This window comes from Mustela erminea, chromosome 14 (genome assembly GCF_009829155.1).
Source record: "Mustela erminea isolate mMusErm1 chromosome 14, mMusErm1.Pri, whole genome shotgun sequence".
Lineage (NCBI taxonomy): Eukaryota > Metazoa > Chordata > Mammalia > Carnivora > Mustelidae > Mustela > Mustela erminea.
In genome coordinates, this window is record NC_045627.1 from 39,986,908 (window position 1) to 40,002,721 (window position 15,814).

Here is a 15,814-nt window from a genome sequence, read left to right on the forward strand (position 1 = left end):
CTGTGAAGTCTTAAGTTTGCTATCTGACACTGCCGAAAAAGTCTATTTGGTATGCAAAAGGAGCTGCCTTCTTACAATGTCTAAAGATTACATTTGGGTTTAATAACTCCTTTCACATACAGGCTGTCTGAGGCTGTTATATTTTTGTTGAAAACAGAAAGAGTGAGAAATCTGCTTCTGTTCCCCACACACATTCCTACTTTTCAGTAAAGAAAACAATAACGTTGAATAAAAGAAAACGTTAGAAAACCGTTCAATATTTATAATACAACCAAGTAGAAATGATTATTTCTTAGGACAGTTTTCAGATAAAACTGCATATTCAATTTGAGACCATATTTATTTTTACTGTTCCAAAGAAAATGGTAGGGACTAGGAGTTAGTAAAATGGTATACCTAGGGGCTATATAAGTGAAATTGTTTTGGAACCTTTTGTGAACATTTGTGATTTCAACTCATGGAGTCTTGAAAGATCTTGATAAGCAAGGCCTCAGTAAGACCTAACTTAGATTCACATAGCTGAATGTCTAGGATGGGGAATTTACTTAGTTTGATAGTAAACTCAGCCACTTGCTATTCATTGTGTGCCCCTAAATTCTAGAAGAGTGATTAAAACATGTTTTTTTGTAAAAAATCACTCTTGTGATTTTATTTTTGAGAGAAACTTCATTTCTTTTCTTTTTTTTTTTTAAATTAGCATATAATGTATTACTTATTTCAGGGGTACAGGTCTGTGATTCATCAGTCTTACACCATTCACAGCACATACCCTCTCCAGTGTCCATCATCCAGTGTCCATCATCCAGCCACCTCATCCCTCCCACCACCTCCCCTCCAGCAACCCTCAGTTTGTTTTCTGAGAGTAAGAGTGTTTTATGGTTTGTCTCTCTCTCTGGTTTTGTCTTGTTTGATCCCCACCCCCTTTCTTTATTATCCTCTGTTTTGTCTCTCAAATTCCTTGTATTAGTGAGATCCTATGATAATTGTCTTTCTCTGATTGACTTACTTGGCTTAACATAATACCCTCTAGTTCCATCCTCGTCATTGCAAAAGGCAAGGTTTCTTTTTTTGATGGCTGCAGAATATTCCATTGTTGTATGTATGTGTGTGTATCTTTTTTTTTTTTTAAAGATTTTATTTATTTATTTGACAGAGAGAGATGACAAGCAGGCAGAGAGGTAGGCAGAGAGAGAGGAGGAAGCAGGCTCCCTGCTGAGCAGAGAGCCCGATGCGGGGCTCGATCCCAGGACCCTGAGATCATGACCTGAGCCGAAGGCAGCAGCTTAACCCACTGAGCCACCCAGGCGCTCCGTGTGTATCTTTTTTTATCCATTCATCTGTTGATGGACATCTATGCTCTTTCCATAGCTTGGCTATTGTGGACATTGATGCTATAAACATTGGGGTGCACGTGCCTCTTTGGATCACTACATTTGTATCTTTAAACTTGAAAATAGAGCTGACTTACAACCCAGCAGTTGCACTACTGGGTATTCATTCTTGTGATTTTGGCAGAAATGAAATTATGTTTGAGATTTTGAAAAATTAAGAGATCTAAGAAATGATTCTTGGTGATAATTAGGAGTCTTGGTTAAATTAAAGATTAAAATGGCATTTTCATTCATTCATTAAATAGATTTAATCTATTTAAGCACATATAGGAACAAAGGAAGCAATTTCTGAATAATATTTCAGAAGTTGTTTTAGCTAATCGGGAAGATATCACTGGATCACTGTATCTTATGGGTGACATCAATAGTGTGGTGGTCTGAAATTTGGATATTTATAAAAGCTTCAGACTTACAGCAGACTTTAGGGTTTATTCTAGAGACACTAAGTATGTACTGTGGTAATTAGCCCCGGTTCTAGAGTCAAACTACTAGAATTTGGATTTCTCTTCTATAGTGTGTGACTGAGCAAGTTATTTAACTCTGAGCCTCAATTTCTTCATCTATAAAATGGCAATAATAAAACATCTCACATTTGAGAGATAAAGTGGGATAGTACTTGAAAGATACATAGCATGGTGTCTGGGACATACTATGAACTCAGTAACTTTTACTTATTATTCTACTTATATAAGTACCTATAGCTGCTAGCAGTTGATTCCAAGAATGGTTCCTCTCTTGGGTGTTGTTCAAATAAAACTGCATATTCAATTCTGGACATTTATGTGTAGTCTATCAATAGGAAACAATAGGCGCCACGAAGGAAGAAAAATTAGAAGGAAAAATCTGTTTGGCAAGTCTCTATCTCCAATTCTGACCTCTCCCAGAGCTCCAGTCTTCTGAGCTTCTCTTGTGCCTTCTTTGTTTTAATAAACAGCACCATTTACTCAGTTTAGTCCAAATTTACTCAATATATTCCAAAATCTAGGAATTGCTCTTGATTCCTTCCTTTTCCTTAGTCTTTCATATCTAGTGCACCTGCAAGTTCTGTCATTCTGTCTTTAAAATGTCCATCTTCTTCTGTCTGTCTGCCACTATTATTTGTCAGCTCTATTACTGTAATAGGCTTCTAATTTGGTTTTTCTCCTTTCATGCTCCTGTAGTGCATTCTCTATACAAATACCAAGGGTGATCTTTGGAAACAATTAGATCATGTTATTTGTCTGTTTAAAACATTAAAACAGGTTTTAAAACAGTGACTTCCTGTCATGCTTATTATAACAAAATAAAAACTTCGTAGGCTCATAGAAGATATCATGATCTGCTTCTTGCTTCAACTACCGCATTTCTTCTCTTGCTTGCCTTTTTCACATTGTTTTTCTAGCCATCATTTTCTTGCTATCAGTAATGACCTTCCTCCACCTGTCTTTTCCTTGTCATTCCATTTTCTTCTGCTGGAAGCCTTCCCAGACTATCTAAAAACCCATTCTCTACACTGATCTGTTTTTAATTCTGTGCATAGCACTTATGATCACTTGATGTTTTACTGTTGGATTATTCATCCATATACCCTCACTGGAATGTAAAGGCAGTTCATGTTCTTTATTGTAGCTGAATCTCTATGTCTTTTTTTTTAAGATTTTATTTATTTGAAAGAGAGAGACATAGTGAGAGAGGGAGCACAAGCAGGGGGAGTGGGAGAGGGGGAAGCAGGCTTCCCGCTAAGCAGGGAGCTTGATGTGGGGCTCAATCCCAGGACCCTGAGATCATGACCTGAGCCCAAGGCAGACACTTAATGACTGACTGAGCCACCCAGGCGCCCTGAATCTCTAGTGTCTTGAGCTTGAATAGCTGCTCAATAAATATCTGTTGAGTTAATAGTGAATAATTCCTAAAAGCTTGTTTCTAAGTACCATAGACCAGATCTGAAGTGATATAAAAATAAGAAAAATATATTCTATAGAGACTGTATTTTGTAAGATTCCAGTAATACTTTGGGAAGAGCTCTTTATTTTGTGATGTCCTTCATACATTTAAAAAAATATTTATTTATTTGAGAGAGTGAGTGGGGAGAGGAGCAGAGGGAGAGGGACAAGCAGATTCCCTGCTGCACGTGGAGCCCACAGGACATGGAGCTCAATCTCATGACCCTGAGATCATGACCTGAGCTGAAATCCAGAGTCAGACAGTTAATCAACTGAGCCACCCAGAAGCCTCTCCTTCATACAATTTTATGTTAAAATGCCCTTTCTTTCTTTCTTTCTTTCTTTTTTTTCCAGATTTTATTTATTTATTTGACAGATCACAAATAGGCAGAGAGGCAGGTAGAGGGGGAGGAGGAAGCAGGCCCCCCCCCGCTGAGCAGAGAGCCCGATGCGGGGCTCGATCCCAGGACCCTGAGATCATGACCTGAGCTGAAGGCAGAGGCTTAACCCACTGAGCCACCCAGGTGCCCCAAAATGCCCTTTCTTTAATGAAGTGGTAGTGATAGTCAGTTGCACAGTTTAAAAATGTGTTCCTGGCAGCATTAATAATTGGGTAGCACTGTTGTCCTTTACTTCAGACTAGAGGTTTTCTTTGAGTTTTAGAGATTTGTAGTTCACTGGAAATAAAGAAACACTGTGTAGGTGTTCCTGGGAAGGAGTTTTGCTAAGAATTTTTACTGAATATAGTTCAGTCAATCAAATGTTACTATATTCTTCAAATTCTCCTGGGAGATAAATGGTCAGGTGCCATTTAAAGATTATATTATTTTGGGCGCCCGTGTGGCTCAGTGGGTTAAGCCTCTGCCTTCAGCTCAGGTCATGATCTCAGGGTCCTAGGATCCAGCCCCTCATCGGGCTCTCTGCTCAGTGGGGATCCTGCTTCCCCCTCTCTCTCTGCTTGCCTCTCTGCCTACTTTTGATCTCTCTCTCTGTCAAATACATAAATAAATCTTAAACAAAAAAAAATTATATTATTTGAATATATAAGGTTTAAATGAAATGTGACATGAGAATCTACAGGTAATAATTAAAATAAAAATAGCAGACCTTTATATATAATGTTTTTGGGGAAGAGTTAATACATTCAGCAATGTTTCTTAGAATAATCTTGTCCATAATGAAAGCTAACTAAAATTGAATTAAAATTGATCAGCTCTTTGAAGAAACAATCCAAGTTGTATTGAGACATAAGTGAACTTTTTTTCTTTTGTTGACCAATAAAACTGAAATTTTAGGACTTGAGATGTCACCTATAACAAACTCCCTTATGTTTCAGGTAAGAAAACTAATGGCTAAAGGTAGTAACATCTTTGTTAGTTCTGGGATTAGAATTCCTATCTCCTTTTTCCCAGGTTCTTGAACTTTATTCTGTGGCACACTACTTACTTTTCGGGAGATAGGTCTTAGGAAATTTCTCTTTTTGGTGTAGCATATAGATTGTTTTAGAAGCATTATTTTAATAGCATCTTAATTTATAGGAAATGAGGAGATGTATTTTTAAGTAATATGCAGGGAAGGCATTTAATTTATAGGAAATGAGGAGATGTATTTTTAAGTAATACGCAGGGAAGGCGTTGAGGGTTGTGACAGCTGGCCTCATAAGGGCTTTGCAGAGCTCTAAAAGTTGTATTTATACTTTAATTTTTGTCAAGTTAAGATTTAAAATTAACCAAGAGGGGCGCCTGGGTGGCTCAGTGGGTTAAGCCCCTGCCTTCGGCTCGGGTCATGATCTCAGGGTCTTGGGATCGAGCCCCGCATCGGGCTCTCTGCTCGGCGGAGAGCCTGCTTCCTCCTCTCTCTCTGCCTGCCTCTCTGCCTGCTTGTCATCTCTCTCTGTCGAATAAATAAATAAAATCTTTAAAAAAAAAAAATAAATAAATAAAATAAAATTAACCAAGAAAATCATAAAGACATTTTAGTTTTGTTATTCCTCTTTTAAACAATCTTTATACATGAAAAATAAGATGTGTAAAATAAGCTCACTTCCTCTAAAAATAAAGTGTAGTTTTGATGGGTTGTGATTTAAAAAAATTCATTTAAAAAACAGAAGGAATAAGTTTTGTATTTTTAAAATACTTCAGAAAGATAATTAAAATTTAATAATATGAAAATTTTACATTAATAAAACCAATATATCGTAGAAAGTTTATAGGGTAGATCAATATGAAAAAGAAAGTAAAAATTACATATAACCCCACTTTCCAGAGAAACACGTAACAACATATTGGTATATTTCTTTCCCATCTTTTTTCTTTGCATAATGGCATGTATTTTTTTTTAATACAGCCAAGATCATACTTTGTATTCCTTTTGTTTATTTATTTTGCTTTCATTTAACATATCATGAGTATTTTTCTACATCCTTAAAAGGTCTATGAAAACATTTTATAATAGCTCCATAACATTCTTCTGCAATTTATTTAACCATTACCCTATTTTTGGTTTTTTAGAATATCGTAAATTTTTTCTGTTATTAATGCTGAAATGAATAAATGTGTGTACAAATCTTTGTTCACATTGTTCTATTTTATTTATGATTGTTCCCTAAAAAAGGAGTTGTTGGCATATAATGCCAAAAAGCTTTCTAGAAATGGATTAATTTATACTCCCACTAACAATGTATGAAAGTGCTTGTTTTATGGCACCCTTAACAGCGAAACTGGTTGTGTTTGAAGAGAACTTGGCTATCATTTTGGGGCTTGAAGCATTTGTTGAAAAAAATAGAGGGGGGGGGGTCTGTGTATTTATTTATGGTACCCAGAGGCACTTATCTGTTTGAGGTTAGTTATCTATTTGCTTTTATAGTGGCTGACTAACCAAACTATTAAATAAAATAGAATATTTACTTATCTACCCAAGAGCAAACTACTCTGCCACTTATCTTGATGCAGTGATTGAAGCTATAAGGAGGTTAATGGAAGTTAGGAATTTCAGTTGGCTATTTTTCCCCTAAAATTAAAAGATTACATTTGAAATAAGTTAGTTGAAAATTTGATCAAAAAAGTTTAACTAGGGCTCCTGGGTGGCTCAGTTGGTTAAGCGTCTGGCTTCTGAAGCATCTGAATTCTGTATCATTAAGGAAAGATAAGAGTCTGGAATATTCAAATCCTCATTCAATCAAAATAAAGCCATATCACATCCTCTTCATCTAATAATCAAAACTTTTAAATGTTTTTTACTCATAATCATTCAATGCTACTTTCTTTCCTTATTTTTTTTTTTTTAAAGATTTTATTTACTTATTTGAGTGGGGAGGAGAGGGCAAAGGAAGAGTGAGAGGAAGAAGCCAACTGCCCGCTGTGCAGAGATCCCAACGGGACTTGATCCCAGAACCCTGAGATCATGACCTGAGCCCAAGGCAGACATTTAATTGACTGAGCCACTCAGGCACCCTCAATGCAACTTTCAGAAAGTTTAGTTTTTTAAAATGTATTTAGGTACCAGTTCATTTCAGCAGGTATAGTAACATAAAAATGTTATTTCAGCAAACAGGGCTTCTGTGTGATTGCTCTTTCAGAGTCAGGTAGGGATAAAAGTAAGGACACGTTTTTCCATGCAAAAGCAGATCTTTTTATTCTTTCTCTCCTAGATCTTTTATTCTTTTTTTTTTTTTTTTAAGATTTTATTTATTTATTTGATAGAGATCACAAGTAGGCAGAGAGGCAGAGAGAGAGAGAGGGAGGAGGAAGCAGGCTCTCTGCTAAGCAGAGAGCCCTATTCGGGGCTCAATCCCAGGACCCTGAGATCATGAACTGAGCTGAAGGCAGAGGCTTTAACCCGCTGAGCCACCCAGGCACCCCTAGGCCTTTTATTCTTCTCATTTTTCCCTACCCTCTCTTTATCCAGTTTTTCCCATCTCTCCCTCTCTCCCTCTCTGTCGTTCTCACACATGCAAATACACACACACACACACACACACACAGAGCTACTGAGTAACTGTTACTTAAACTTAAAAAAAAAAAAAAGATTTTATTTATTCATTTGACAGAGAGCAGGTGAGAGAGCACAAGCAGGGAGAATGGGAGAGGGAGAAGCAGACTCTCCCCTGAGCAGGGAGCTGGACATGGGGCTCGATCCCAGAACCTTGGGATCATGACCTAAGCTGAAGGCAGACAGTTAATGAACTGAGCCATCCAGGAACCCCTCTTGTTCATTTCATATTATGCTTTCCAGTGATGTAATTTTAACCAGTGTGATTATAACAAAGTAGTACTTACCTCACGTGCCAAGGGCCCCAATAGACACTTCACTAGAATTAAATTTTAATTTTCACAATGCCCTGAAAAGCATATAATGGGTAAACTGAGGGACAGATAGGTTAAGGACCAGCCCAAGGTCATGCAGTTAGTAGAGTCAAGCAGAGATTCCACACTGTCTGGCTTGCTACCTTTACAACCTTGCAACTTAATATGGCCCATGGACAAGAGGCAATTGATGAGATCTGGGTGCATAAAGAACGGGCAAATTCTTGGCCACAGAGACCTATTGAATTAGATCCTTATTTTAACAAGATCGCTCAAATGATGTCTGTGCATAATAAAGTAGCACTATACTATATTGTATATTAAAAATTACATTGGTTTTGAAATCCTTCCCAAGGATTATTCCTGATTTGATTTTAGTTCATGTAGGCTATCAGCATTTTCCACAAGAGGAGGAGGGAAACTGTTAAATTATTCATGTCTTCTCCACTTCAAATTGCTATTCTGCAGCTTCTTTGATTCAGATCTTTTTTAATCCAGAGAAAAAACTGATCTGTCTACTTGTGGACATTTGGTCAACGTCTCACTCAGCAAAACATAGTTATGTTTTTAACAGTCTTTAATCATGGACTAAACACAAAGATTTATATTCCATGAGTTCATTCTTGTTAGTCGTTTACCAAATAAAAGAGAACAATGCTAACACGTTTTTTAATAAAACTGGACATCTTGAAATAGTTCATGTTTTAGATGGTTAGCAAGGTATTACAGATCTGTATAAACTGGTCTCCCTACAGATTCATTTTGTGAACATGATTATTCTGTCAGAGGAGCAAGGATAGGTAAGAAGGAAGTCTAACTTGGACAGTGGAATAACAATGTCAAGTAGAAATGTAATGCAAGATGCATATGTTTTAAGTTTGCTAGTAGCCGCATTAAAAAAGTAAAAAGAAACAGCTTAATCTTAATATATTTTATTTAACCCAGTGTAGCAAAGTATCATAACATGTAATCAATATAAAAATTATTACTGAAATAATTAATAAATGTTTTTTGTACTAAGTCTTGAAAACTTTGGTATGTATTTTGTATTTACAGTGTCTCAATTTGGATGCTTAATTTTTAGCAGTTAAACAGTGAGATACAGTCCAATAAAAACAAAATTGTGTTTGATGGAAAATATATTATTGCTTTGGTTTTAAACTTTAATTAAAATTAAATAAAATAAATTAATTCATTTTGATCACATTGGGCACATTTCAGTGTATGTGGGATTGTGTTTCTAATATAACTATTTTTAGACCTATGGAACTGATCACACCCTATATGGTCAGTAAGTGAATGTCACTGGGGGCTGTAGTGTGTTAAAAAAAATACTACTTTACAGAGAATAAAGAGGGAGTTAAAGCTATTTAGGTTATAAAGCTTATGATTTTACTGCCTCTGGTCCTTACCGCAGTTGACGTTTACCTGTCTTATTAGTGGTTCAGAATCAATTTCTTAGCCTTTTGGCCACACTAAATTTTACGTTTAGGGCCAGCAGTTCGGGTTCTTCCATTTCCCGCCCCTCTGTGGCATTAGATACTTGCTCGGAGCTTTGTATACTTTTAAGAAAAGTATGGTTAGCAGTATAGTATGAGTGGGCTAATTAGGCCCAGAGGCTTTAAAACTTAAATGTGTACCTGGATCACCTGGTACTCGCTAAAAATACCAGTATCTGGACCCCACCTTTCTAGATAATGATGCACAAAGTTTACAATGGGCCCTGGACAGTTCCATATTAAATAAACCGTTCTAAGTGTTTAAGTCGAAGAACGTTTGGAGACCGCTGAAGTAAGCAACTAATACTTAAAGGCTGTGAGTTCGAATTTAATACATCCTGCTGCTGTTGCCACGCATTCTGTTTTCCCCAGGCTGAGAGGTTTTCCCAGGAGGTTGCTGCTTTTCTTCTGCAGGTGGGTTTTCCAGGCTGTTAAACTGCATCCCCACAGACTGCCCTGATAGCGTCCCTGTCCCAAGTCCTGTTAAAGCGACCTGAGCTTGCAGAGGTAGAACGTGGCCATGTGACTGACAAACCGGTTGCCAGTTGGGGCGGCCATTTTTGAGGCGGGCACCAGCCTCATGCCCCACAAGCCGGGAATAGGGGGAACCTTGTTACCAAGACTTAAGATGGCCACCGCGCCCGCTAGCCACTCCGCTAGCCAGCGCGCCAGGGAGCGGACACAAGACACGCGGCCGGCTGCCTCGCCCGGAGGCGCCCGGGGCTCATCTCCGGCCTCCGGCGGTGGGCGGAGCGCCCGCCTCCTCCCGGCGCGGCCAATCAGCACGTGGGGCCGGTTCGGCGGGGGCCGCTGGCTTGCGGGGTGTGTGAGGACGCGCTCCCGGTCGCCGAGTGCCCGAGCAGAGGAGCAGTTGCCGTGGTACCTGCTGCTGCTGCTGCCGGTGCGGACGCAGAGCATCTGAGGCGAGCGCTGGTGCGTGGGGCAGGAAAGTGAAGCCATGACGTCCATCAGGTAATGAGAGGGCGGCAGCCTAAAGTGCTCGCCTACTGGGCGTTAGCCTCCTGACTGCTGAGAACTGTCGCCCCTTCTCTTGAGTGGTCTGCAGCCTCCCCGTGGCACGGGTCCCCCTTACGTTGGAGGTTCTCTCTGCACTTTTTATTTGGTCATTGCTGCTCTCAGAAGTTTTTGGGTCTCTGGCACATGGCCGAGCCCAGTAACTAGCCGCACCGGTGAGGTGACCCCCGCCCAGATTCCAGGGCGTGAAGCTTGCTTGTGTGGGTAGTGGATTTCTCATGAGGAAAAAAAAAAAAAAAAATGCAGCTACCATTCTCTCCCAGGGGTGACCCAGCGCCTGAGAAAGTGTGACGTGGACCATGTGTGGCCATGCCTGCATGTCATGCCTTCTGACAACTTCGTTGGTGGCCATGAGCAGACCAGCATATTTGGCCCTGCTCTGATGTAGATACGTAGCCCCTAAGTTGCGAAATTGTGTGTGTCCCTAAAATGTTTGCTTCTGACTGGAGTTCATATTCTGGTTGCCAAAGGTACCATCTGTTTACCTACTTTTATTTGAGAGTCGCAAGTGAAATGACTTTTGTGAGATAGAGGTATAAAGCGAGAGCAAAAAAACAGGAGACTCGCCCCAATTGCTTTCCCAAAGTTGTGAAGGTTTGGTTTTTTGTTTGTTTTTGTTTTGTTAATAGTAAGAGCTTAATGGGCCGCTCCACTTTCTGCAGGTAGCATTGACAGAATGTTGAACTATGCTAATGCGACTATTTATAAAAAGAGATAAATTGCTTTATTTACCCAGTGTTCTGAACTGCCTCTTTCAAAGGAGACCTTGGTGTTCATTGTCCCAGGGAAAGGGAGGCTCTAACACAAATTGGAAGAGAATAAAATAAATTAATTTTTGGTCGGTGAGCTTTCAACATTCTAAGCCCTGATGATATCTCAGTGCTAATTTTGACTGTATAATATTCAAGAGATGACTTGGGAACCTAATCCTCAGGTAAGATAAGACAAGATGCAACTGTGCTGACTTGGATACAGTTTCTTAAATTATATAATTTTATACTAACATAGACAAGGACTACTTACCTCATTATGCAGAAGGAGAGATCCAGATGCTAAAACTTGGAGACCCACCTGGAAAGGATTCACAATAAGTTATATTGGGACATAAGAGTCTAGCTTTTAATGCCAAGAGTGTTTTCGAATGAATTAACATTATGCTGTCAAACCAAGTTAATATCCCCTCACCTCACTCCCACTTCCATTCCCATAGGTGCAGTCTGCCGCTAATTAGGAGTGTGGGTTAGATACTTTCTATGTTAAGAATCAGTTCTTAATGTGGACTCAGTTTTAATTGACCATTGTCTTCCTGGTTGCTCTTCAGTGAAGAAACACAAATCTAAAGCCTCAGTTGCTAGCAAGTGATGGCTGTTTTTTTTTTTTTTTAAGATTTTATTTATTTATTTGACAGAGAGAGAGAGATCACAAGTAGGCAGAGCAGCAGCCAGAGACAGAGGGGAAGCAGGCTCCCCGCTGAGCAGAGAGCCCGATGCGGGGCTCGATCCCAGGACCCTGAGATCATGACCCGAGCCGAAGGCAGAGGCTTTAACCCACTGAGCCACCCAGGCGCCCCAACTGATGGCTGTTTTAATGTAGGGGTTGAACGGCCATTGTGTTCAAGACTGAAGTAAAGGTTGACATCTGCCTTATTCGACTTGTGGAAGGATAATAAAAGATAATAATCTTTTATTAAAGATTTTATTTATTTATTTGACAGAGAGAGTTCACAGTAGACAGAGAGGCAGGCAGAGAGAGAGAGGGAAGCAGGCTCCCTGCTGAGCAGAGATCCCGATCCCAGGATCCTGAGATCATGACCTGAGCCGAAGGCAGCGGCTTAACCCACTGAGCCACCCAGGCGCCCTGGAAGGATTGATTTTTGCTAATAGTTAAATTTTATGGTTGTTTCTTCAGATGTTAGTTTGCATTTTACATAGTCTTGAATTATAGTGATGACCCCCCAGATTTTTTTATTTTTTAAAAAATTTTAATTATTTACTTGGCAGAGAGAGAAAAGAGAGGGTGTGTGGGCACAAGCAGCTAGAGGGAGAGGGAGAAGCAGGCTCCCTGCTGAGCAAGGAGCCCAATGGGAGGCTCTATCCCAGGACCCTGGGATCATGACCTGAGCTGAAGGCACTCCGACTCCCCCCAAATTTTTGAAATGTTATCTAAACCAGATACCACATTTATACCTGAGGAAACAGACCAATAAAAGTTGAGTGCCTTGTGCGAAATCATTTAGTAGTAGTTAGGAATTGAATCGAGACATCCATGATGTGGTGTACTGCATGATGCTTCTATAGAAACAATATCCTTAACTTAAATTTCCTGAAAAAGCTGCTTCTATGGACTAAAATTGTCAAGTATCATGAGAAACAATTATAGCAACTCTTCTGCTTTGCTCTAGTTCTCTAAGGAATTTGATAACTTAGAACTTAGGTTCACGAGTAGGCAGGGAGACTGAAGTTGAAGCAACTCTCTGTAAGTGGTGGCAGTGTTGAATGAGTCGATAATCCTAAAGAAAGCAGCTACTTTCCACTGAGGACTGCCTTCAATGAATTTTGCCAGTTTTAGTTTTCACAGACATGCTGTTAGGCTTGCTCCCATTTTGTGCCAAGTCTAACAGTAGCCCAAAGATCGGTATTAGTTAACCAGCTTTTACTGGTGATGAGAGTGATCAAGATCACAAAATTATTCAAATCTGATTTTATGTCCAGTGTTGTTTTTTACACCACACTTAAAATAATTGTTGCTAAATATAGTAATATGTGCCTTTTCAATGACAGAATATAAGATTGGAAACCAGACTAGTGGTCAGCATGCCAGGGTTCTGAGTCATTTTTCTTGAATTAACTGATTTTCCTTTTCTTTTTTCTGTGGACATTTGTTTAATGAAATACTCAGTGGTGATGATGCTAATGTGTATCCCACAGTGTTGTTGGATAGGTATGAAAGTGCTTTTAAGTTTCAGGACACTTTGTAAATGCAGTGTTCTCTCATTAAAGCAATTTGAATCTCTTAGAGACTGTTGTCTGAAAAAAAGTTTCAATTTTAATTTTTTTAAATGTCTTTTTTTTTTTTAATTTATTTGTTTATTTGACAGAGAGAGAGAGCACAAATAGGCAGAGAGGCAGGCAGAGAGGAAGGGCGAAGCAGGCTCCCCGCTGAGCAGAGCCCTGCATCTATCCCAGGACCTTGAGACCATGATCTGAGCTGAAGGCAGAGGCTTAAACCATTGAGCCACCCAGGCGCCCCTGAATTTTAGATTTTTAAATAGGAAGCAAACTTACCGATTCTCTCGTTTTACATTTCAAGAAACTGAAGCCAAAAGAAACTGCGATTTGTTTAAGCTCAAGCAAACTGTTGCAGATCTTTAACTAGAATTCAGATCTCTAGACACCCGGTTCAGTGCCCTTTACAAATTAACATTCAACTATTAGGAATTCATAAATAATGATTTAAATCAAAAGCATTTAAAAAAATCTGAGATCTTCGAATGAATTTGGCTGGCGATAACTGTCTTTTCTACTTGTTTTTTGTATTCTACTCTGTTACATCATTACTGATGAGTCTAAATTTACAGCCTCTAAAACCAATAGTCCTTGAAGAATAACTTTTGTTTTTTGTTAAATATATCAGATTCCAACTGGTCTTTTTTCAGGAAATGATAAAGCATATTTGATAAATTGATGGTTTTGTCATTTTAACTGGCCCAATAGGAAAGTTGATAATGAGTTAAATTCAGGAGATATTGAAAGATGTACAGTGTTTGGCCTAGATGAGAATCTTAAAGAACACCTGGGTCATTCAGTCAGTCAAGCGTCCACCTTCGGCTCAGGTCAGGATCTGGGGTTCCTTGGATCAAGTCCCTGCTTTGGGCTCCCTGCTCAGTGGGGAGTCTGCTACTCCCTCTGCCCCTCTGCCTGCTTCTGCTCTCTCTCAATTAAATAAAGAAAAAAATCTTAAAAAAAAAAAAGAGAAATCTTAGAGGGCATTTTACCCTTTTCCTTTCTCTGTACTGGACCTTGAGGCTCAAAGTGAAGGGTATGTCCTAGTTAGGCAGTGGTAGAGCTTAAGATAGAACTTAGGTCTTCTGACTCCTACTTTATGTACTTTACACTGAGCAACACTGTTTCAAAATACTGCTGTGAATATTGCCTTGTTTTCCTAACATCAATGCCTAGACTGGTTTTGGACATTGCTTTAGAGCTTGATTTTGTGCCAGGAAAGACTAGGAAAATTAGGTAGGGAGACAGAGAGTTTGCTATAGAGCTAAGGAACCCTATTCTTTGTCCTGTCCAGACAGGTTAGATTTGGTCTATTCTGGGACTTGACATGACTGTGGCCTACATGATGAATCTGGAACTACTTTTGTGGGTTAGGCCTACATTGGAAAATTTATGTGGGCTGTGAGTTGGGTCCTAGCGTATTTTTCTTCTAACACTCAAGACTTTTGAGATGCGTCCAGTAAGATCTGCCAAGCCACTCAGATGGCGAACATTCATATGGAGACTAAAATGTGGCTGAGATCGAAGCTGCCTTGCTTTGTTGAGTTAGTTTCTTTGGAACCTTTAAATAGAATTTTCAGACTCCTTGCAGGACCTGTGTCTTTTATAAGAATTGTGAATTTCAGATTACTATGCAAACTTTTTTTATGCTATGGGACTTCTTAGGCAAATGAGCTTTTAAAATAAAATTGTTTCATTTATGAAATATACTGGAGAAGAAAAACAAATCCTTCTTATATAGAACTGTGCAGTGTTGTCAGTTGTTAATGCTCATATTTGTAAATAGGTCATCTTTGTTTGAAAAAGCATGTAAGGCCTTCTAACTACAAATCTTTCCAGCCACAGTATTGCTACATTAAGAACTGTCAAAGATAAAAGGGAACTAAAATGATTGCCTAGACTGTTGGAATGTTAACCCTTTCCTCTAACATTGGTTAACAATCTTGTTTCTTTACCTCTTCATGCCTACTGTTTTTTAAATTGTTACTTAAAAAATACTATAATTGGGACACCTGGGTGGCTCAGTCATCAGGTGTTTGCCTTCAGCTCAGGTCATGATCCCAGGGTCCTGGGATTGAGCCCCTGCATCAGGCTCTGTGCTTGGCAAGAAGCCTGCTTCTCCTTTCCCACTCCCCCTGCTTGTATTCCCTCTCTAGCTGTGTCTCTGTCAAATAAATAAACAAAATCTTAAAAAATAAAAAAATAAAATACTATAATAAAACATAAATATGGGTTTTTATTTTCAAATATCAAAGCTAGCTTATAAATAGGATGACCATATGTCCCACTTTGCCCAGGACAATCCTGAATCATGCTAGTTATCCTGGCATAATTATTAATAGTTCTTTCTTTATTCTCAAAAGTGTCCTATTTGGGTAATAAATTATCTGGTCATCTACTTATACACTGTAAAAATTCTGTTGTAGTAGATTTGAAATAGGACCATAAGATAATTGAATATTAGCCTATATTTTGGCTGGGTTTGGGTATTTTTCATTGGTCAGACATTTTTATTGTACTGAGAGTTCTAGATGTCCAGATATAGTATATAAAATATGAAAGCACATGATTTGAAGTTGGGACTCATTTATTTGTTGTTGGACTTTTGGCAGGTTATAAAACCTTTCTGAACCTCTTATTTCTGTTAGAGATCATTGCAAT

At 38.9% G+C, this 15,814-nt stretch overlaps 1 protein-coding gene across 2 annotated transcripts in view; it reads left to right on the forward strand.

Moving 5' to 3' along the window:
- ADK (adenosine kinase) overlaps positions 1-15,814 on the forward strand; it is a 538,857-nt gene that overhangs the window by 13,660 nt on the left and 509,383 nt on the right. The window contains exon 1 of one of the 2 annotated variants that reach the window (XM_032311700.1): positions 9,942-10,088. The exons of the other annotated variant lie outside the window; for it this stretch is intronic. Coding sequence (XP_032167591.1) covers positions 10,075-10,088 — 14 coding nt within the window. The 5' untranslated portion in view covers positions 9,942-10,074. Of the gene's footprint in view, positions 1-9,941; positions 10,089-15,814 lie in introns of those variants that run through there. 2 annotated transcript variants of the gene reach the window in all.